The sequence below is a fragment of the Chrysemys picta genome, chromosome 21, assembly GCF_011386835.1.
Source record: "Chrysemys picta bellii isolate R12L10 chromosome 21, ASM1138683v2, whole genome shotgun sequence".
NCBI classification, from domain to species: Eukaryota; Metazoa; Chordata; order Testudines; family Emydidae; genus Chrysemys; species Chrysemys picta.
Window position 1 is genome coordinate 4,277,686 of NC_088811.1, and position 22,712 is coordinate 4,300,397.

At 41.0% G+C, this 22,712-nt stretch overlaps 1 protein-coding gene across 12 annotated transcripts in view; it reads right to left on the reverse strand.

Moving 5' to 3' along the window:
• The window catches only part of PRDM16 (PR/SET domain 16), a 453,301-nt gene that overhangs the window by 268,564 nt on the left and 162,025 nt on the right, over window positions 1-22,712 (reverse strand). For 9 of the 12 annotated variants that reach the window (XM_065575146.1, XM_042854065.2, XM_042854064.2 and 6 more), the window contains one exon: window positions 12,342-12,691. The exons of 2 other annotated variants lie outside the window; for them this stretch is intronic. In XM_065575146.1, the coding sequence (XP_065431218.1) occupies window positions 12,342-12,691 (350 nt within the window). Of the gene's footprint in view, window positions 1-12,341; window positions 12,692-22,712 lie in introns of those variants that run through there. One more of the 12 variants, XM_065575155.1, reaches the window with a different exon arrangement.

The following is a 22,712-nucleotide window of genomic DNA, read 5'->3' on the forward strand; positions in this document are numbered from 1 at the left end:
TATGAAGGTTTGGTTACTATTGGTTTTAATTTTCACGTGCCATTCTATTTCCCAGGCCTACTGTGGCTCAGAAAGCAAGGTCCGTCATCAGGATGATATTTTCTGGTCTGAGTGGTAGTGGGAAGAATTGGAAATCTCACCGCCACCGCTTTCCTTGAGAGGTTTCCAGCTCAATTTTGTAGGTTGAGCCGATCATAGCCTTAGATAAGCTTCCAAAAATGTGGCTCCTTATCCAACCCCATCTCACCTTTCGAGATTTGTCCATCACTGATCACTGTGTGCAAACACACACAGCATACGTCCCAAATGGGCCTTCTAGCATTCTTTTTCAACAAATCTTCAGATTTCCTTCTGGGCAGGCTCTCACGCTTGGAACTCCATCTTTTGCCTTGTACCTTCTTCTTCATTAAAACAGGAGGCTAAAGCCCAGCAATCAAAGTCTAAATCTTCTCCCTCCATTAAAACTATACCCCTCTGGACCTATGGAGAGTTACCCATTATCTGATCATTCCAACATATGGTGCACCTGATACTTGCTGTGTAACTAATTAAACATGCAAGCTCCTTCAGGCAGGGACTGTACCTCCCTTATGTCTTGTTCATGCCACGTACTCGGATGGCAGACAATACACACCTAACAACGACAACCACAGCCAATAAAGTTTAAGCCAATGGCACTGTATTTCATTCTTCCCTTCCAAAAGCTTTCAAGTCAACTCAATTAAAGTAATCCAGCACACTGATACAACTTTTATGGACAAAAGATTTTTTCCCTCCCAACACACAGAAACTCCTGCTTTTGCAGTAGTGTATTTGAAAGCTATTAAACAAAAATAACCCCTTTTTTTATTGAATAAAAAGAGCAAGGAAGCCAAAAGATAGAAGCACTAACAAAATCAAGATCTTAAGCTGATATCCTATCGTACTATTGATAGCTGAGCAGATTCCAGTAAAATAACAGCAGCTCCCTATGCTGCACAGACAGAATCGTCATCCAAAATTATTTTTGGTTATGTTTTCCCATTATTTTCCCAAAGAGACAAATGCCTTCTCCCTGCCTCACGAGAGCCTCTCCAGGTTGGGGCAGCTGCCCCTGTTCTGCCTGCTGTGAAGATAAAGGGGACTTCTTTTAGCTCTGCCCTTTTGACACTTCTCACCATTGCTAAATTCACTGAGTTAGAAACAAACAAGACAATTAACTCCTGCCGATATTAAAGATAAGCTTCCAATATTGTTATTTTTAAAACCCTGTTTATTGAGTGAAGGTGAGTAAATAGTAGCCTGGGGTTGCTACATGGGAAGATTTTTGGTACACGTCAGAGCAGCTAAGTAATCTATTTATTTTGGGCAACAAGTTCAGCCTAAAATTGCAGACGCCTCCTGTGGCTTAGAATTCTCTGAAACAGCTGTAGGCCTGTTTCAGTAGGTAGAACACTACATTTTGCACAACCCCTTTTATCTCTCAGGGATGACCGAGTGCTCTATCGGTAAAGACCCGAAACAAGAGGGCCAGCAAAGAGGTGGAGAATTCAGCTATCACTCAGTCCTACCACTTTCTGATTTCAAGGCAGGCGGCTTAGCCGCTTCCCTACTTCACTCCTCTTCTCCCAAACATTCGGTTGGTTTCTTTTCTCCCCTCCCCAAGTTTAAGGCAGTTCACCACTTATGGTCATTTACAGCTTACATCTCAGTAAATCCAGAAGGTGTCTGATGAAAAAGAGGGACTAGCCAAGCATCTTAATCCCCCTGTTCATTCATGCTCTCTGTAATGTTCTTTCAGGCCTCTGCTGAGAGACTAGGCTGAAATGAAGGCTGATAAATTAGTCTGGAGAGAAACAAGGCAGATTCTGCTTGTAAAAGGTCATTCCAACTTTGTTCTGGGTGAGGGTTTATCTTGACTGCAGCTGCGACAGACAATGGCCGGGGCCTAAATGGCAGAAATCCTAGCTCTGTTCATGAAATTACTGTGCTGATAAGGTAGAATGGACTTTAGTAAGATCTAAATGGGAAAAGGGAGGTAGTGGTGGTTGTGGGGAATTGTAGGTATTTCTGAACATGACTGAACAGGGATGACAATACAATGTACAATTAAACCAATGATTTGCCCAAGCATTCTCTCAAAATGAAGAAAAATACTGCCTGCTAATCAGATAAAAAGGAGCAAAATACCCACTTCCCTCTTCTGAATAAACTGCCTCTGCAAATCCCAGGACAAACTGGTTAGAATACAGTGGTTTCTATACTATAAAAGTTATAAAAGAGATTAAATACAGTAGTATTTCTCGAGGGTCAGTTTGCTGTGGTGTCATTTATCATACATGATGTCACTTGAGAGACCTACTGGAGATTTACTTTAGAATTAGCAATGTCTTGTCAAGGCAGGGTCAGGTGAGGCCCAGCTAACAGCAGCAGATAAGATAGAACATGGGGGTGAGAATACCCCTCAGTGCAAAGGATATTTTTAAAAATACATTCATAGACTTCTGAAGCCCAAACAATAAGGGATGGCAAGTTCTGACTAACCACCCTCTGATTCTGTGCCTTCTGATGTGTACACAAATTGACTTTCCTTCAGAGAGAGATGCCTCTCCTTTATTTACACATCCCACTTGAATGTGCATGTCTCCGATTAATGCAAACACATTAAATGGTCACAGCGGACTATTACCAGGCTGGAACCTGATTAAGCTAACCAGCTTCCACTTAGCCCAGTGTCTAAAACGATCCTGTTATCTGTTTACTTTCAGAGAGGGCACAGAGAAGCAGGAAATGAAGAGAGATGCACAAATGAGCCAAGGTGGACATTTTACAGGGATGGCTGGGCACAGTGGCTGACATGATGCACCATTTAGAAAAAGAAAAAAGTTTGTGGTTTGTGAGAGAGGTGGTGCCAGAACTAAATCATCAAACCCGCCCTATGCATGGTAAAGCCCTCCCAACTCTGACAAAGCTACCATCCTGCTTACCACCCCCTCCCAAGGACTCACTTCCTTCAGCAATGGCCATAAGCCAACTAACCAGTCCAAAAAAAATGTATCTCCATGCATTCCCAGTAAAGCCGGTCTTTCTTGGTTTCTCTTTTTCAAAATGGTAAATTCTTCAGGGCAGGGATTATCTCATTTTGCTTACTGTACAGGACCTAGCACTTTGTTGGGATTAAATAAACAACAAGGATGAGGATGAGCAAGTAAACGTATATATATTCCTGAGCCAGAAATTTGGTATCCTGATCTTCTCCAAAGTCTGAAAGGTTCCAGATAGGCTCAAACTGGAAACCTTTTGTACCCCTCGGCATTTGCACCTGGGAGTTGCCAAACCACCTCATGAAAAAAAAAAAAAAAAATCACAGAATCCATCAGTCTCTTTAAATAGGAAACTTTCAAATCTAAAAATAGCTTTCAAGTAACTTATCTAATATTAAAAATGTCATTTTGAAACATCTACTGTTGTCTGTTAACATCTTGTCCCATTCACACAAGATAGAGTAGCGCAAGATGTTGGCAACCCAATCTGAAACCTATTTTCAGGTTTCATTACAAACTCAAAACTCAGATCAAGTTCACCCAGAGGTTCGCTAAGGTCACAAACCTTAAGAGTCTAATTCTAGGACGATTAATGATTTTGCAAGAAAATCATGTTATGTATGGGGCTTTGAAATTTGGCAGCTCTCTCTAAATTTCACTCAAAGCTGAACAAACTACAACCTTCACTGGAGATTCTGAGTCTGACCCAACACTGAAACTCAGGAGCTGGGGATGAGCTACACAGAGAGAACCTAAAGAAAATAATTATATGAATCCTTTCACAGTGCAACCACTAAATTCTGCACAGTGAATGACTTATTGCAAGTCACCTACTGATGCTTCTGTACTTTGGAACCACAGATGAGATAGGATAAAGAATGGTGCCTTTCCAGTAACATTTTGATTTAATTCTAACTTATTGATCATTTCCCTTACAAAAGGCTACTGTGTTCTAATGCTCCATCAGCCAGAGCTTTCTGGAAGAAGAAGAAAAAATAATAAAGCCTGGAATTATATGAAGGTTAACATTCCAGAGGAAGAAATAGTGTCCTGTACCCTGCGAGGCTTCTGACAATGAAAAGGCTATTTTTCAAGTCCTGTGGTCACAAGTGAGCTATTCTTGGTTCTCTCTCTCTCTTTTTTAAAATATGTGGATGATAAAATACTGTTTCAAAAGCTGGTATTCATGTATGTCTCTCAAAGACGAAAAGAAAATATTTATTTCCTTTTTCTGCTTGTGAATCAGAATGTTCTATTTAAAGAAAGTGCCCTCTGCCGGATCACTCATGAGTTATTACCCCTTAAGGAAATAAAGGAGAAATATCAGGGAGGTATTCTTAGTCATTGCCTCTGTCTCTTTTTTTCCCTTAATTCCTTATATACCCATGTTTCAGAGCAGTGCCTAAGATAGTGCAGGATTTCTTGGCATTCCTGGGCTAAAAAAGACTCCCTCCTCTAACCCTGATGTCATGGTGTGGGTGAAGCATCAGACAGTGGCACTGATTTATATGGTTTCGCTTTGCACTGTTTTGATATATTTTTCACCTTTGTCTACTATTAAAATTTGGTTAAACGAAAAAAGCCCTTGACATAACTAGAGGGGTAATTTTCCTTTGATGACACAAGGACCTTCCCTTCCTGGGGTCAATCAAATTTTAGAACCCCATTCCAAAACTTTTCTGAAGTTCTGACATTTCAGATAAATGTTTTTCCACTCCTGATTTCTGGACCAGAACCCCTATTGCTAAGATGCCGCCAGGAAGGCGTGACATATTTTCTTAATGCCACTCAGAGCAGAGAAACCAACAACTGAAGGGGCCTCGGTGGCTGCATCATCCACTCAGTCCAAGAGATGGTCACTCCACGACAGAGTTTAGGCAATGTGTTGTGTGAGACACTGGCACTGTTGATGCCCATACTGTACATGTTCTGTGGGAAAATGACTCAGTCTCCGGGGCTCATCAGGGCAGCAACTTTCAAGAGCCCCAAAAATCACACAGATAAAAAAAAGTCAAAAGAAAAAGTTCAATAGATTTCCCCTCCCCCCCCCAACAGACTCGTTTTTAAAAATTCACACTTAGTTTGCCAAATTTCAGCTGACAGCAAATGTCTACCTCCAGGTTTGCAACCCATGAAAATCATTCAGACACAAACTTTAACTACCAAGTTAGTAACAATGATGCTTTAATAGCTGCTAGCAGCTACTAGAAAATATAGCTATATGTAGGAAGCCTCACAATGCCCTTTTGTCCTGTTTACCAGATAACCAGTGCCCTGCAGACTGTTGCTTTTGCAGAATTATGCTGTCAAAACAAAACTTCTGGAACTGCAAAGGAGCCCTGTGTGAAAAAATATACATCTTGCAAAGGTACCACGCTCCGTCTCTGGGAGGGCTGTGTGCACTGTTCTTCGGCAGCCCTAAGACTGCCTATCCCTTGCAAAAGCACTAGATGTGGCTCTGAAGGAATGATTCATAAACTCCTGCCTTCGGAGAAGTAATGGTTGTTATACTAACACTACTCTCAAGCCAGAGGGACAGGGAGAGGTTCAGGAAAATGAGTAAATCAGAAGATATAGAAAGAAACGCTACAAGGAAATAGTATCATATCCTTAATAAAAATAATCAGAATGTACATTAGTAAGAGTTGGGGCAAACAGATTCTCTGCTTTCGGTTGCATATAGCTGAAGAGCTCAGATGCTTCTCCAAGCCGCTCTGGTCTAGAAAGGAGGCAGATGAATACAAGCTCTCTTGGGAGATATGGATTTTGGTGCCTTCCTAGTAAGGCTGAGCTGACAACACAGCTGGGATAGGATCTCTCATGTTTTAGCACCCCCACTTTGGATTCTGAATCTGAATTCCAAAACAAATTTGGCAGTTCAGCGTCAGTTCAGTTTAGGGTCAAGGATTTTGGTTGGCTTTTACTCTAATGAAACTGTTTGCCCTTCAGGTCGTGGGGAATATAAATTATTTTAGGGCCTGATCCCCTAAAGACTCTCAGAGACTCCAATGGACTTTGTATCAGATTCTTAAGTGAAGTGAGATAGTTTGGGTTATGTGTTCCTCCCAGTGAGAACCAATCCAGAAGCCATCGCTTTCTGAAAGTTGTTCAGATTCTTTTCTTACTTGACTTAATTTTGTTTAAGCCCTGAGGAGATATGACTCTCCCCACACAGCTCTCAGAGCCAGTTCTCTGAAGCACATTTTTCCTCAATGTGTGTGCGTCACAATTTCTTAAAAGCAAAACAAAACAAAAAACCACACACAATGCTTAAATAGTCTCTCCTGCGGGAGGAAAGAGGTTGAACTATTATGTGTAACTGACAACATAAAGTGTCTCAGACATTCATAAACCACCAGCATTTACTATTGGCCCAGATGTGAATCCGGAGCTTCCAAGCAAGGAATGCTTGCTGTATCTTGAACTGCTTGCTCTTAAGTTATCCGCCCAACTATTTTTCTTCAGTAGGATGGTTTCTATAACCACCCGCACTGATTTTGTTTTTTGGTCTGTAAAGGGCAATTCCATTTTGCCTCTCTGAGGCTTATAGGACAGGTGCAAGAAGTCTCCTTCTATAGCTCAATGGATTGTCACTCTTAAAATACAACTTGGAATAAAGGGACTAATCATTCTGTTTTATTAGTTGTATTTATTCTGTGACAAAAACCTGCCTCATGGCACTTCGGAGCACTGCTCCCAAGTTCCCCAGCGTTCAGTTGCTATATTTCCCTCCAGGATGTCAGTCCCAGCCATCTCTTAATTAGCAAAATAAACAGCACTATGATAAATGTCATTATTTACTCAACAAATGATCATATTCATTGTGGTGGTGGTGGGGGGGGTTAGGCCCCAGGGGCAATAAAGTGAAAACCTGGTGTGATTTATTTGGGGTACTGTGACTTGTGCGTTCTGTGTCAGCAGGCAAAGGATCAGGAAAGCAGAGCACGCTGAAATGCAATCACATCACACGAAAGAATCAAGGGCTTTTAATTTGGGTTGCATCCTCTTTAAAAAAAAATAAAAATAAACAGACAAACAAGCAGTGTGGTGGTTTCCAGGAATGATTGTTTCAGAGAGTACAGACAGAGCACACACTGAACTATATGAGCATTTATTGAATCATCTCATGAGAGAGGGGGGATAATCAGGTCGACACATCTCATTTATTCTTATGAAATGAGTGTGAATCATTCACTGCCATGCCATGGTCTGTTTTTTTTAAACCCAGAATAACAGGTGTGGTTTGAATTAAAGAATATGCTTAAAAACACAGTCCAGAAAGCAAATATTTGAGAAAAAAATGTATAAAGAAACAATGTGGTTAAAGAAATGAAACAGATAAAATGGGAGATATTCACATAGTGCAAACCTGAATCTTCCTGTCTCACTAAAGGGAAAAATGTCTGTAATAAGCAATATGCATCTTTTTTCTGTTTCAAGGTCAGACACAGCCTTCTGTATTCCCTGCGTGATCTTTTAGGCTATTAAGGGAAATAATGAGTAAGCTGAAAGTTTCAGCATATGGCATTCTTCTTTTGCCTCCTGGAGCTAGATGTTTTGCATCAGGACCAGGCATGGGTGAAGCTGTTCAGATGAAATTAGAGTTGACCCCTACCTCAAACAGGACCCCCGAGCCTATTCTGAAGTTTGAAGAAGTTCAATTAGCTTTCTTTGTTTTGCTTTAATTTTCACATGCCTAGCCTCATCCAGGCCTAGAAACAGAAAGCTGATCTTGCAGTAATTCCATCCTGACCAGAATGGATTGGTCCATATTTACAAGAAAGCCTGTTCTCACAGGTTCCCCAGACCAAAGGGTTTGTTCCTTATTTAAATAAAAAATAAATGGGCCTGAGCTACAAAGTACAGAATCAGAGTCACATTTTCTAAAAGTCTGGGCAGGGTTTGGATCTGTAGCCTTACTGTGTTGCTTTCTATTAAAAAAAAACCAAACCTCACAATATCATACAGTAATGACCTCCAACATTACAGTACCCCTATATTTACTTACAATGATTGGGGAAATTCCTGGACAATTAGAGATGGGGTCAACCAAATCACAAGATCTGGTGAAACTCACATTTTTGGGGTGTGCAAAATCTAAGCCAAAAGCCCGATTTGAATTTTCCAAATAGTCCCTAGTCTTGGTACTCAGGTACTACAAAGACCAGTGCTTTATAAAACCATTAGTGGAAGACATCCGAATAGAACTGGTCTATATATATATATATGGCAAAAAGAATGCGACTTTTTTCCACTATTGTCAAAATTAGAAATTATGATGAAAAATGTTGGCTAGCTTTAGTACTGAACCAGTACCCAAAGGTGGTGCTAGTGAGCATTAGAGCAACCAACTTTCAAACGAGGTGTAAAAAAAACCCCTCCGATCTTGCTCCCTCACCGTTATAAGTCCCAGTTGCATTCTTAATTAATATTAGTCAAAGATTGCTTTAATACCTCCCATTATGAAGACTGAGTATTTTATATTTTGGGCATGAAAACAAAACCACCAAGGGAACAGAAAGTGTTCTAACAGGACTTTTTTTTTTTTTTTAAAGGTCTTCAGGATTTTTTGTAACTTTACTAATTTTTAGTTTAGAAATTTCAGCTATTGGGAATGAAATGATGTTCACTTGTTCTGCAAGAAAATATGAAACCAAAAATAATTCTCTTTCATTAAATAAAAACACTAATGAAATGCACAACATGTTGCACAGAAAATCCAACTGTAGTATTCATAAACTAGGTAGCTGTCAGTAAGTAAATAGTCCTGTGAAAGGATTCCACTTTCTAGCATTATAAATCAAGGAAGATTGAAACCACAGGTTACCCAGAAGTATTGTAAAAAAATAAAAATAATGTTGAACTGGTATGGAAGTAGATAGCACACAACTAGCACTATGATCTTTGTGAACATTTCTCATAGTACATTACCAACACTACAGTCATTGATCATTACTACTGCAATAAGCAGCACTGGGATAAAGAATCTCGTTAAAATTTTGAAGTATTACAAAAAATTTACTGATCATTCTTTTACTGCGTCCAGTTTTCTATGTAATGACTTTCATTGCCAGAGGATGGAAACACTTACTTGCTCTAAGTACTGATGATTCTTTAGTACAAGGGCTATGAGGTGAGACAGCACAGGAAATCTCTTTTCAGGGTTTTCCAGCCTTATACTCAAATGAAATAGCAATAAAATGTAAACTCGCTCAACAAATAAAGTGGCAAAAGTACTATATTTACATGTATTCCAATTCAAAACTCAAAGGCCTCCAGACAGGCTGCTTAGATGTAACCAATTCTTTAGTGACTAAAAGTAGATTTCTAAAAAGCAATTAAAACTATTAAAAACTGCTTATCTCTGACTTGAAAATGACACAAACTGAAAGGAGAAGGAGCATAAAAAACAGGCGACTGGTATTTGAACTCACAAGGAAACCAAGGTCAAAACAGATAGTGTCAGAGTGGGTCTAAGACTGTTTGAGGACGTTAGATTGAGGACAAATATTGCTAGCTTTCTTGCATGAAAAGGAGCTGGCAGGTCAGGGAACAAAGGAATGCCAAAGAAATGTGAGGAGCACCATAGAGAGAGAAAGTTCTTTCACGTACACCGCAAAAATAAATAGTATCACAGAGTCAACATATATGGCAGATAATAGAAATGGCTTGTGCCAGGCCTTGCATTCAGTGAGTAATGGAGATATGGAATGTTACTTAAAAATATGAAAGTAAACAGAGACTTCTATCAGAAGAATACAGCAGACAAGAACAAAGTTACCTCAAGGTTACAGGAGGAAAAGAAAGCACTCTGCTCCAGTATTCAAACTCCCTCCAATTTCCAGGACTTGTGAGCCAAAGAGATGGCACCATATTTAACCCCTGATTGTTCGAAGTAGGACAAACATGCTCAAAGACCAATTCTATGTGTGTCAGGTTCAGAAAAACAAGAAGATTTACTTCCATTCACAGTCATGCCCATTTCTTAGCCTGAGAAACCATTTACTTGTCATGTTCCTTGAGGAATATTTTCTTTTGTTCCACAAGGTGTTGCCATGTTGCTCAGAAGAATATTTAATCTGTGTGAACAGTATTTCATGTGATCCCAAAGCTTCCCTGTACCACATCCTCCCTGAAATGGCCAAATATTTCCAATGCTTTAATGGGGGGAGGGAAGGAGGAAGTCTTTTCCAAAAGCATATTTTGAACGCGATATCGACCAAACATTCTATACACTACAAACTTCACAACAGAAGGAGCTAACTCCAGGATGAACCTATGAGGCACCTCCATTACATATCCAGGAAAGTTTAGCTGTGAGTCTACTTTTCTTTTTCTTTCTTTCCTTTTTTTTTAAACGAGAGAGACGGAGAGAGAGATAGGGAACCCTGACTCAGTCATTCATTCATCATTCAACCAAGCTCTGTTTCTAGCACTTCAAGAACTTCCTACCATAGGGGGAAGGCAATTACTAGTTGAGCTTTGTTTTTGTGTGTCTTTTTTGCTTTTTTTTCTGCACTTTCCTGGACATTTAAAAAAAGTAGGCAAAGACATCAGCTACAGGCGGGACACATTTATCTGGGCTTTGTGGAATCTGATTGTAAAATCTAAAGAATCAATGAATATTGAGGAATGTAAATATAACCAGAGCTGAGCACAAACATATTTTAAATGAAACGTGACCATTTTTCAGATTATGAAAAGTCTTCAATGTTTATGAGTTGGGACAAAAATGTATGGCCTATTGGTGCCTTTGCCAATCATTCTTGGGGGGGGGTTAATTGCTATTTATGATTGGTCACTTGATGTCATATGGTATTTCCATTTTTTGTCTCAAGCAAAATCCATTCAGTTACAAGACAAATTTCATTTCCTACAGAAACAGTTTTGAATTGTATGCATTATTCATTTTGTTTGTGAACATTCATACAAATAGAATTCCATGTTTGAAAACATTTGTGAAAAAAATCAACAATGGTTTCACAGACATTGTGAACTAAAGTATGGTATTTAGTCTGCAAACATTGTGAAAAATTGTCATCTCTATTCACCCAGCTCTGCAGATGACAGAGTAAGATGTGTCCTCATTGTTATAAAGTGCATTGTTTTAGATATGAGGATCGTTGTTAGGATGAGGATAAGCATAGATAGATAGATAGATTTCTTTTTCAAGAAATATCCTACTCAGTGGTTTTGACTGTAGATGTGAGCTTATTAAAACCAGCACAGTTTTTCTAAGATTTTGGAATTGCATGTGAACAAAACTAAAGTAACTACATCATGTGTTTGCCTTGAAGATCAGCCAGGATGGGAAGGAGAAATACCAGAAGAAAGGCAGTTCTTGTACTATCCAGTTTCTAACCTGACCAAAACCAAAAAGTACTGGAAACCTTGCTAGAAAGTGTTTTCCCTAGGGTTCTCTAAACCATTGAGGTTAATAGAATTTCAGGTGTTTTAACATTGCTGAGCATCATGGAACTGAAAACGTAGTCTTGTTTTCCAAACTGTCAAGACTCTGGATTACAAAAAAGCACAACCTTCCTACAGAATTTTAACAACATGTTAAATAACATTTCTCCAAAACTGCTAATTTATGCTTAAGCTAATGTAAAATTCTGAAATAATTCTCCCTAGTGTAAGACTGAGCAATGCTGGTCAGGGATATTCTCAGATAGGAAAGATGGAGAGGTTGGAGAAGGTTCTAGGGATAAACTCAACAGTCGAGCAGAGAGGCAGACACGTGTTTTAAGGATAACACTGTTTTCCTTTTTCTAAAAAAGTTCCTTGTTCAGTTCTGGGGAAAGCGACCCTTTTTCTGTGTTTCTTTACCATTGTCAGATGGCAAAGGGCTCCAGAACACTTGCTTCAAGGATGTTAATGGATACAAGTTATTTTTCTACAACCAACTAAAGGACTGGTATGACAAATATGGACTGGCCATCTAAGGTGACATACTTAAGTACTTTGCCATCTGTAAAATATGATGTGATTAATCTTATTTGTTCTGTTGTGACAGCAAGTTTAGAAAATTGCAAGAATGTGTGTTTTAAGAAATGATACAACGTCACTAAAGCTAGCCTTCCGATAACGGTGCTAGAGCAAAATTTGTGGCCTAGAGGCTATCCAGCAGGATTTCTGTTACTTTTTAAAGTAGTGCATATAAACTGTTGTACAAAATAAGCCAGGGAAATATGACATTAGCAAAGTACCGCCTTTCTATATACTCTTGTCCCCAGGCCAGTCGGGACTCAATACAGCTTCATAAGTATTTTGTATACAAGACAAATGAGTGTGATCAATCATAGTCAGCATGCTTACCTCCCATCCAAAGTTTGTTTCCTTTAATGTGGTCCTTGGTATTGTCATGTAAGGTCCAAATCTTTCCCCAACTTCAATCTTCTTTTTGGCCCAAATCCCCAGCCCTGCCCCTGGAATCGAGGATTCTCTGAGTTCAAAGTCTGGCGGGATTGGAATGTCATCAGGAATGTAGACGGGAGCTTCGTAAGGTGAGCCTTCCTTGGGGGTGAAGTCCTCACTGGTAGGAAAAGGTGATGGAGGTCCGACGGGGATAGGGGACATAATACTGTCCTCTGTTTCCTCCTCTGCACTCTCACCAGCCAGGAGATCAGGGTCTGTCTCATACATACTATTTACAATCTCACTGTCACCTAAAGGGGAAACAACAGAACAACACATTCTAAAATCCTGAAGTCAACAGTTAGTTAACCCCTTCCCTGGACAAGGAACATCAATGTGCAGCGGACATTCTAGAGGGTGGGAATGGTGCTACAGGAAAGATGATCCTGAGAGACAGAATTCAGATTTACAGCTTTCCCCATTGAGTTTGGGGTTTTTCCAGAGTTCCCCAGTAATTTGAAGGTGTGTCGATCCAGTGTTTTGGTGCAGATATGTCTACAATAATGCACAGCTAATGACAGTGACATTAAGGAGCTACCTTTGCTTGGTTAAACATTCAAGTCCAGCTGATGAACAACTATTACATTAGACAGCCCTGCGAGCATCTTACGGAATGCTGCAGGGCTTCACCCTTCAACAGGTTGGAAAGTTGAGATTTTACTGAAAAAGCAAGGGTGGCCTCTAGCGAGGGAGGAAAAAGGAATGTAAGTAGTGGCTAAGTGGGATGCAAAATGGCATTAATTGAAGAATGGAATGGAGGCCAGCAACCATGACTATCATGTGGCGCAGGCTCAGGATGGCCATGCCAGATGATCTCCAATGATGGAATGAGGACGGAGGAAAATGGAGAAGGTGGCCAGAGCTCTCCGTTATTGTTCAATGTTTTAACTGACTCCGTGTATTTTACATCAAATGCAAAAAGCCACATTAAAGCGAAATTATGGATGAAAGTTGCATGCACAAAGATCCGATAATTCTAGTGAGTTGTCACTTTCCTTAGGGGTCCCAGGATAAAGCACGTGTGTGTACTGGAGAATGTAGGTACTCAATTTTAGCTTATTTACAGTACGACAGGCAGTACTTATGAAACAGAGACACTAATAAAGGAAACCAATGCTGATGAATCTTGGTTCCGTTTTCTGAGCAGCTCTGAAGGGGAGTCATTCAGACATGATTCAGAGGAACAGTGGCCTCAGCCCTGTGCTCATCTCTGCAACACTGAACATCTGCCAGGGCATGTTGGTCATGTCCATTTCAATGACCAGGAGCACTCCTGCTTGCACATCCCATAACTGGAGCATAGTTAACTAATCTCAAGGCTGGGATCACCAGTAACAGCCGGCCCCAGTACACCTACAGCAGATTAGTGCCTAAGGAGCTCTGTTCTGTGGCATTAGCTGTGACCCTAAGAAAGCCTACAGCACCTGTGGCTCAGGTTTGGCCAGAGCTGCCAGACTAGTTTTAGGTTTGGTTTATTTGGTTCAATGGGTTATTCAATTAAAGCTGTGGCCAATTTGACCTTCCAACGATGTCTCTGTCTTTATTTGCGGTTTGGCACTCAGCAATGTATGTTCCTTCGCAAGCATAATTATAGCATCCCTAGCTTATAACATCGCATTAAGAGTAATGTATCATATATGCTTAAACAGTGGACATTTTAAGTTACTCTCTCAACCACACTACATATATTGTTTCATAAAACTTCATAGGACAGGGATGTGGTTTAATGCAGTGCTACAATGCTGAAACTGAAAGCTATGGAAAAGTTGTATAATATCGGTTCCAGAAAAATATTCCATGCAGCATTTCACGATCTGGTTAGAAACAGATCAATTCAAGAACTATTTACAACCATTTTTCCTAAAAAACCCAAAACCTTTAAAAGTCATGTATCCGCAAAAAGAACAGGATACAGACTAACACGGCTGCTACTCTGAAACCTGTCATTTTAAAAGTCATGTGGCTAAAACGCTTATTTAATTTAGCAGCATTCAGAACAGTAATTATTAGGCTTTAAATGGCCAGTGGTTTCTTCTTTTTCTTTTGTAATTGATTTGTGTGAGCTTTTCACAAAAGCAACAGCAGAACTGCAGCTGTTTCCCTTGTACCCAAAGTTTTTAAGTTGTTTAGGTTTTAGAAACACCCACATAAAACATTGAAGTGGGATGTAGACAGAATAAAGGTAAAATTGTAAGTAGGAGCAATTAACATTATTAGTCAGAATTGGTAACCGCATCCAGTTACAAACGTGCCCAATCCTGGGAAAGCTTAGCACCCCCAACTTGAAATGATTGCAGTTGGAGTGGAGGCTGCTTACCCTTACAGGATTGGATCACAAATCAGGTTTGAAAAAGGAAGGTTTGTTGTTGTTTTTACAGTAAATATCCTTAATGCTGCCAGGCTGTTGAAGATCCATTCTTCCAGAATAATTAGGAAATAAGTGCTATTATTTTAGAAGTACAAATTATTACACTTGAGATAATTGCAAGGAAACACCATTATTAAAGCTATCACCACATATATCAAATTTTCTGTTTGATTTTTGCTTCTAAAAGCTAAATAAACTGAAAGAAGTTTTAGGAACTAGAAACCTGTTTTGTAACGTTTTGAGGGTAGTTGAATAAGAAAATGCAGTGGAACCTAGAACGTGGATACAGTGAAAATTCTGCAGTGAAAGAGAAGATAATCTGAGATTATTTTTTTTTTGCACTGCTATACTTGGTGTAATTTTGCTTATTGTGACCCTTCTTAGAGTATTTAGTTATTGCTTATGTTACAGTAGCACCTAGGGTTTGTACAACAGCTAGCACATAGATAGAAATAGTACCTGCCTCAAAGAGCAATCCAAATATATGAGACAGACAAATGGTGGGAGAAAGAAATTATGTTTATCCCCATTTTGCAGTTAGGGAACTGAGTGGCAGAGAGATTAAGTGACTTGTCCAAGTTCACCCAGGAGGGCTGTTACAGAGATGGGAACTGAATCCAAATCTCCTATGTCTCCTAGCACCTTAACCATTCTTCCCCCTCTTAAAGAAGCGGAATGTGGGGGCTGAGGGAAGATAATACTATAGGTGGTTTTCACTGTAGTTCCTTTCCAAACAGAGCTCTAGCAGAACCTCTGCACTCCACAAGCACCTTCTTTAAGCATGAGTAGAGGAGGTGTATTTTTCAGTAAACAGACAAATCCAGAGCAGGGTAATTTGTAAAAGTACCACGGCAGTTTGCAATCCAAACACAGGCCTACAATCACTGCTAACCAGCCTCAATTACAACCGAAGTGTTTCCAGTCACTCTCTTCTAGGTCGCTGGAAGGCCTTGCCAAGAACATGAGATTTTTAATGACTTTGGAAATATGCTACACAATAGTAAGTTATTTACTTGTAAGAAAACCTGAAATTCTTTATTTTGGTGTTGCAGTGGTTTCAGGGGATAGGTTCACAACTGTGCTGATCATTCCAAAACATTCTTCAGGGAGGCCTAAAAAAATAAGGAAAGTGTGTGCATGTTGGGGGGGGGGGGGGGGAGATGGGGGAGAGGAAGAGGAAGAGAAAAAAAATATCTAGACTACAAGCATCATTTCACCTTAGCCACTGCAGTGTCTGAATTCTGCCTTGTTGATGTGTCTCTCACTTCCAGAGAGCATTCATGTGCGGTGTTGCAGGGGATTTTTTTTCAGTCTAGCGCCCCCTTTAGCAATTCTGGTAAACACCCGTGTGCTGCCTCTTGCTCTGGTGGAAAGGTAGAGGAACGCAGGCCTGCCTTCTCCTCTGGGTTTCAGCCCAGGGACCCTGTTTTAGGTGGCTAAGGACTGTTTCGTCAATCCCTCTGCCACTTCCCTGAGCTGCTCCTACCATCATCCCAGCCTTCCAGACTAGAGCACTCAGCGGGCCAGCCGTCTTCTGGCAGTGTCTGCCTTCCCTGTGAGGGAGGAGGCAGCCTTTATACTGGCCCCTTTCTCCCAGTTCATCCCCCAACTGGCTGGAGGGGGAGAGGAGCCTTGACCCACCCCCTCTGCCAGGCTCCTGATCCCAGGCCTTTAAAGAAACAGTGCCTTTTTCCTCCCAACCACTGCTTATTCCTGGGACCACATCTTCTGTGTCCCTGTCCCTCCTTAGGTCCTTGTATAATTTTCCTGGGTCTTTCCAAATCCTTAAAGAGACATACCAGGCGGTGGAGTGGGCTGACCACTAGACATTACTTCTCTTACAAACAGGCTACCCACTATCTGCCTATAAAACATTGTCAAATGGGCTGATTTCTCTAGCCAAGCTCATCCATTTTGGTACACACACATCTCATTAAGCACACAGACAACTGGAGAGATTTTTCTCAAGCTTCCGAAAGAAAGAAACCCAAACCTCCTTCACCAGTGAGTTGAGATTTGGCATAAAATAAATTCCGGCCCCTTTTCCCCCTGAAAGTTATTAGGAAATGAAAACAGGAGCTATCATGGATCTCCATAGTTTCTGCTAGAGTGTTGGCTACTACATATGCTATAATACATTACTTGAATCCAGTGTAATAAATCGGTATTCACATGCCTCCTGCTATATTGCAGCCAAACTGACATTATTGAAGTAAATGATTATTGGGAAATAAATATGGGATGTACGTTTGGCAAGAAGACAACAGTTTTAAGAGAAACTTGGGGAAAATGTTAAATTAATATTCCCAAATATCAGAGCTAATAAGATAGTTATTAGATATTAAGTAAAAAAGTAATGGTTCTCCTTAAACGATATATACTGAGGGTTAGTAGCAGCTATGTCATAATAAGTCTATTCCACGGTTGTTAATTCTAAATGAATAGAAATAAATGTATCCCGCTAAGTTAGCATGTTGGCTCAGGAATATACAGTTCCTGCCATTGTAATTGGAACAGAATGTAGCCTTGTTACTCCATTGTGATCCCAGGGAGTATGGTGGAAGGGGTATCTACAGTAGTACCTGACTTTTCTAGAGCTAGATTCAAGATGCTGCCTGGTTTCAAAGGAAAGGCGAACCCTAGCCATTCAAATGATAGTTAGTCAAAGTGACCCGGGAACAGCAATTATTATTGCAGTAGGGAAATCTTAAAGCAGAACTGTGGTATTGGCGCTTAAAGAAGACAGGGCAGACTCTCGTGACTGCAGAACTGAATTTAAAGGCATGGAGTGGAGCACAGAACAGTGGAGGATGGTGGCAATGGAAAGTGGGTCAGTGAAAATGACCTGAGAAGAAGCAGGCTCTGGCGATACACAGCGCTACATAAACAACCAGGTAGTCGGCCCAGTTTTCTAATTTGGAAGCATATATTAAGTCTCCAAATTCCCCCTGCTGGCACTCAAATTGGTCCTTAGATGCCCACATTTATTTATTTGTATATTATATTTACAAAGTGTGCTCATCAGAGTTTAAAAAATTGCCAACAATTAATGATGCATAAATAAAATGGTGTAAGTGTATAAACCACAATCACCCCCTCAGACAAAAGTCTGAGTCCATGGAGCCTTTTACCAAGCCTTGGCACCTGGATTCTGCTCTCTCACTGCAGGAGTCAATGGAGCGACACTCTATTAAGACTAAGGGCATGTCTACACTGGAGAATTTACAGAGGTGCATCTGCATCGATGCAGCTACAGCACTGTAAGCTCTCCAGTGTAGCCACTCCAAGCTGACAGGAGAGCGCTCTCCCATCAGCTTAACTACTCCAGCCCCCGCAAGAGCAGTAGCTATGTCGGCATAATGCTGTCCACACTGGTGTTTGTGTCAGTGTAACTTATGTCGCTCTGGGGGGTGATTTAGGCTAGGTCTACACTACGGGGGGGGGGGTGGGGGTGTTGACCTAAGATACGCAACTTCAGCTACGTGAATAGCGTAGCTGAAGTTGCGTATTTTAGGTTGACTTACCTGGCTGTGAGGACGGTGGCGAGTCGACCGCTGCCGCTCTGCCGTCGACTCCGCTTCCGCCTCTTGCCGCGGTGGATTTCCAGAGTCGACGGCAGAGCGATCAGGGATCGATTTTATCGCGTCTTCACTCAACGCGATAAGTCAATCCCCGATAGATCGATTGCTACCTGCTGATCTGGCAGCTAGTGAAGACGTGCCCTTAGCGACACCCGAAGTGACCCAAGTATGCCCACATATGGTGTAGTGTAGACGTAGCATCATGATCCTGATGTTCCCATTACGCCTCTGGTGTTTAGGGCAGTGACGAAGCTCCTCCAGTCCTGTCTCCGTGTAAACGATTGAGAACCAGGCCTTCTGACTCAGTGGGACTACTGAGAGAATTCCAGAGTCTAGGGCCTCATCTCCCAGACGTTCAAATCTAGTCTCATACCAAGAGCATCTCCACTGATCTTGACTGTCACGGGAGCACATGGGAAAAGAGTACGCCCAATGTCAGTGTGAATGTCAGATAGGCTTGAAAATGGAGCCATGTCATCTGATTCTAAACAGGGTATAAAAGCAAACCATGCCAATTCTGGGGAGCTGCAAATGAGCAAAGAAAAGGAAACCGAGGGAAAAGGGGGGATTCTCAGGCTGCTAATGTTTGGGGATTTTCCATGAAGAGTTACTTGCTGAGCTATGACCCTCAGATGTAGGGGAAATGGAGCTTTCTTCATCCAAAAGGAAAAGGGGGGGGGGAACATACACAGATGAAGGGAAAAAGAAAAACACATTTGTCATACAATACAAGGAGCTGAAGTATTTTGGGAACAGATTTACCATCTCTCAATTAAATATGAGGCAGCATGACTGTGCTTTCGTTGCACAGTAGTTTCCACTATGATAACAACTCCAACAACTGCCTCATTGTGGGCCACGGAGAAATGAGAGGGACTCCCACAGTGAATATTAATGACTGACCTCTGATGTAATCATGGGGAAAAATAGCACCCAACAAAAATTACAGTTTTCACTTCAGCATGGAAGGCATTTCTTGCTGCCAAATAGGAACTATCAGGGGAGAATAGCTATCACAGCAGGGCTCTGCTTAAGGAGTACATACTACATCTCTTTTATAGCCTCAGAATAGGCCTTCTGTATTAAAGAAATATCTCCTCTTCTCTTTTTGAGACCTCATAAAGATTTTTTTAAGTTTATTTCTTTTTTCTCCCCTAAGAAACTGTGTGGCCCACTTCACCAAAGGGAGAAGTCTTTGCTTCTTCACTTGCTGGCTTTTTCTGTCCCAGATTTCGGAAAGCACAGCAAACCCTCTGCTATAGCTTACAAATGTTTCCTCTAGTAAAAAGTGCAGCTCTGCTTACGCAAACATGTCCCCAGAAACAAGCTTTCATAAGCATTATACGCCATAATCCCCAAAATACTTGTGGTTGCTGTAAATGTTTTCTCTTCTGGTATTAGCAAGTCAAATTATTTTCTACTCTATGATTAGCCTCTTTTGCACTTAAGAAACAGGAATTCCAACAGAGTTGAAAGCATAGTGGGGCTTAGCAGAGCTCAACCTGTGAGATACTTGAAATGGCGCAGGTAGACAATAGAGATTACTCTCTAGTACAGACCATTTAGTATTGTTGCTATTTGGACATACCAGTCCAGATTTAATTTAAAAAGTAATCCCAAGTGACCCCACTCTTGATCTGACATTGTATAGTTTTTGAAGGTCAATGAAGTGTGGTTAGCTTCTCCTCCTTTCTTTTCAGTTTCCATATACTGCCATACTTTCTAGAACTGGAAGTGGTAATACCAAGTTACCATGAAATGGAATAGTCTCACCCAGCCGATACCTGGTAGGTAGTTCTAGAAACCTCCTGGGATCTGCGTGATGTCAGAAAGTCTTCAGACGGGCATCTGAATTTAGGGATGTTTATCACAACTGAACCTTTGGACCATTAACTCATTGGCAGTGTTTTGAAAAGAGCAGGGATGGTCATGGAGACAAGGCAGGGCCATTTCTCTACTCTCCCCCCTCCCCCATACACTGTCCAGCAGAACAGCCTGGCTGCACAGGGGGAGAAACACCCCAAGAATGGGTAGCGTGAACATGCGTAGGAGCTCCAGAAGACATTCTGCCTCTGGTTCTCCCCCCAGGGCAGTGCAGTTCCACACAAACCCTTACTATTGGCTGTATCTACATGGTTCACTATAGCACTTGGCATACACCCATTTAACTCAACAAGAGTATTGCTGAAAGACTGTAAGGTTTGCCTGTATGACTGATCCCAAGTCTCCTGAAAGACCAAAGCACCAAAAGAGCATGAGAATTCTCATGCACTATGTTCCAGCTTGAATATAAGTAGCAAAGGTTTATAAAATGTGTAGGGGACTGTAATGCAGTCATTGTCCCGCTCCCCTCTGAAGTATAATCATCACTCTCAGCCACAGGAGTTAAATAGATTTATTGCAAAGCGTCTAATTTTGTAAAATGGTTGAATGTTGCCCCTTACATTCAACAGACTATAGATGGCTTTAGACCTGTAAATGTGTTTGAAGTTGATCTTTTGTGTCACGCTGCTGGGTTTAAGAGCTTCTTTGGGACCTTAGCTGGAGATGACCCACGGAGACCCTGCTGAGAGCGAGTACCTCTGAGAAGGGTGTTTAGAGGCACTCTCGAAAGCCATGCATTTTGTCAACCTGAGCTAGCTGGGAAGTGGCATGGCCTGCTGTGGAAGGGAGACTGACCATGGTAATTAGTTAGGTGTCACTACAGTATACTTGTGTGATGCTGTACTTCTGGAGTACGACGTTTGCTTGCAGCTCCTGGAATAAAGTAGCCCATTAGCTGAATGCTGGCGTTCTCTAATCTAAAGAGGGACGGCGTTCCTCCCTTGTCCAATAGCTTTTCAAAGCGGATACAAGCAGTAGGACATTCAGAGTACCCCTCTGGGTGCAAATTATCTCAGGATATCTATGTAATACTGTCAAGTCTAGCAGGGATATTTTGCTGTAATGTCTGAACAGAAATAAGAGGGCACTGTGCGAGATCTGCAATGAGTGACTTCCGCCCAAGAAGCTTACCCAAGCGATTACAAGCTCAGCAGTGTGAAGGCATCTGTATATCCCAGTTATTGCCTACAGACAAGGAGGATTGTGGTTTCAGTTTAGGCTACGTATATATGCAGGATGCATATGGGGCAAGTCCAGCCACTAGAGGGCGGAGTCCAATATTTGGTTAAACCTCTCTGGTTTCTTCCCATCACATAACATATGATTGCTGGTGGAGGTGCCATCAATATAGTATGCTAGTAAATCTGCATTAAACCTACTGCATATTTCACTATCAAGCCTATTGGCTGCGCCCCTCAATGTTGTTCTAAATTTAATTTGGCTGGCAACACAAAAACAAAACAAAACAAAAACCAGAAGACAACCCAGGGCTTCAAGAGGATTCTCTGGTGGATTTGGTTTGCATCAATACAGCATTCATAAAAACGTTCTGATATTTTCATTTTCTTAACTAAAGAGAAAGTTTAGGAAAGTTTAAGAGCACTCTTCACTTCTACTGAGTTTCATCACAGATTTGCTGGCTTTTATTCGCAGCATGTGGGATGTTGCCATTCACTAATGACAGCCACGCTGTCCTACATACTCCCTCCTCTACTGGCAAGTATTTCAATGCTCTGGAATGTCTGATCATGTGAAAAGCGCTATAGAAATACAACTTGACCTTATTGTTATTGTCATGAAACTAAAATTAGTCCTTCAAAGCTCACTAGCAAACTTACTCAGTAAAAGACCATCTTGAAAGGTTGTTTCCACAGATAATCAGATATGGGGATAGGCTTAAAATCTGTGTGACACCAATGATGTTTCTGCAACAATTAAAGTGATGCTTTATTATTGGTGATAAGCCTCATGAATAATCTATTTGGCAGCTGTAATATATATATATAAAAATCTAGCAAAGGAAATGTGCATTATTTCCCACCTAGAAAGTAGCAGAACATTAATGATTGCACAAAAACAATGAGGTAAATTATTTTTTACAACATATGATTCCATTAGCGATACACCTAGTTATGTGAAATGATTAAACAACTTTTATATCCACAGACATTTGGAGGAACATTGCAGATTCCTTAGCCTTTAAGACATACAGAATCCACCCACACTGAACTCAACTCAGGCTGCCAGTGTCTGAACTGATTTGATCAGCAAGTAAGTGTGCTCTTCTTTCAATTGCACTGACCTCGTAAGACATAATATTGGGCCCAATCCTACATTCCTTCTGTTCTTAAAAGTCCCATTGAATGCAGTGGGAGTTTTGAGAGCAGAGAGAATGCAGGATTGAGCCCATAACACTTTTGTCATACTCCATTGCATTAT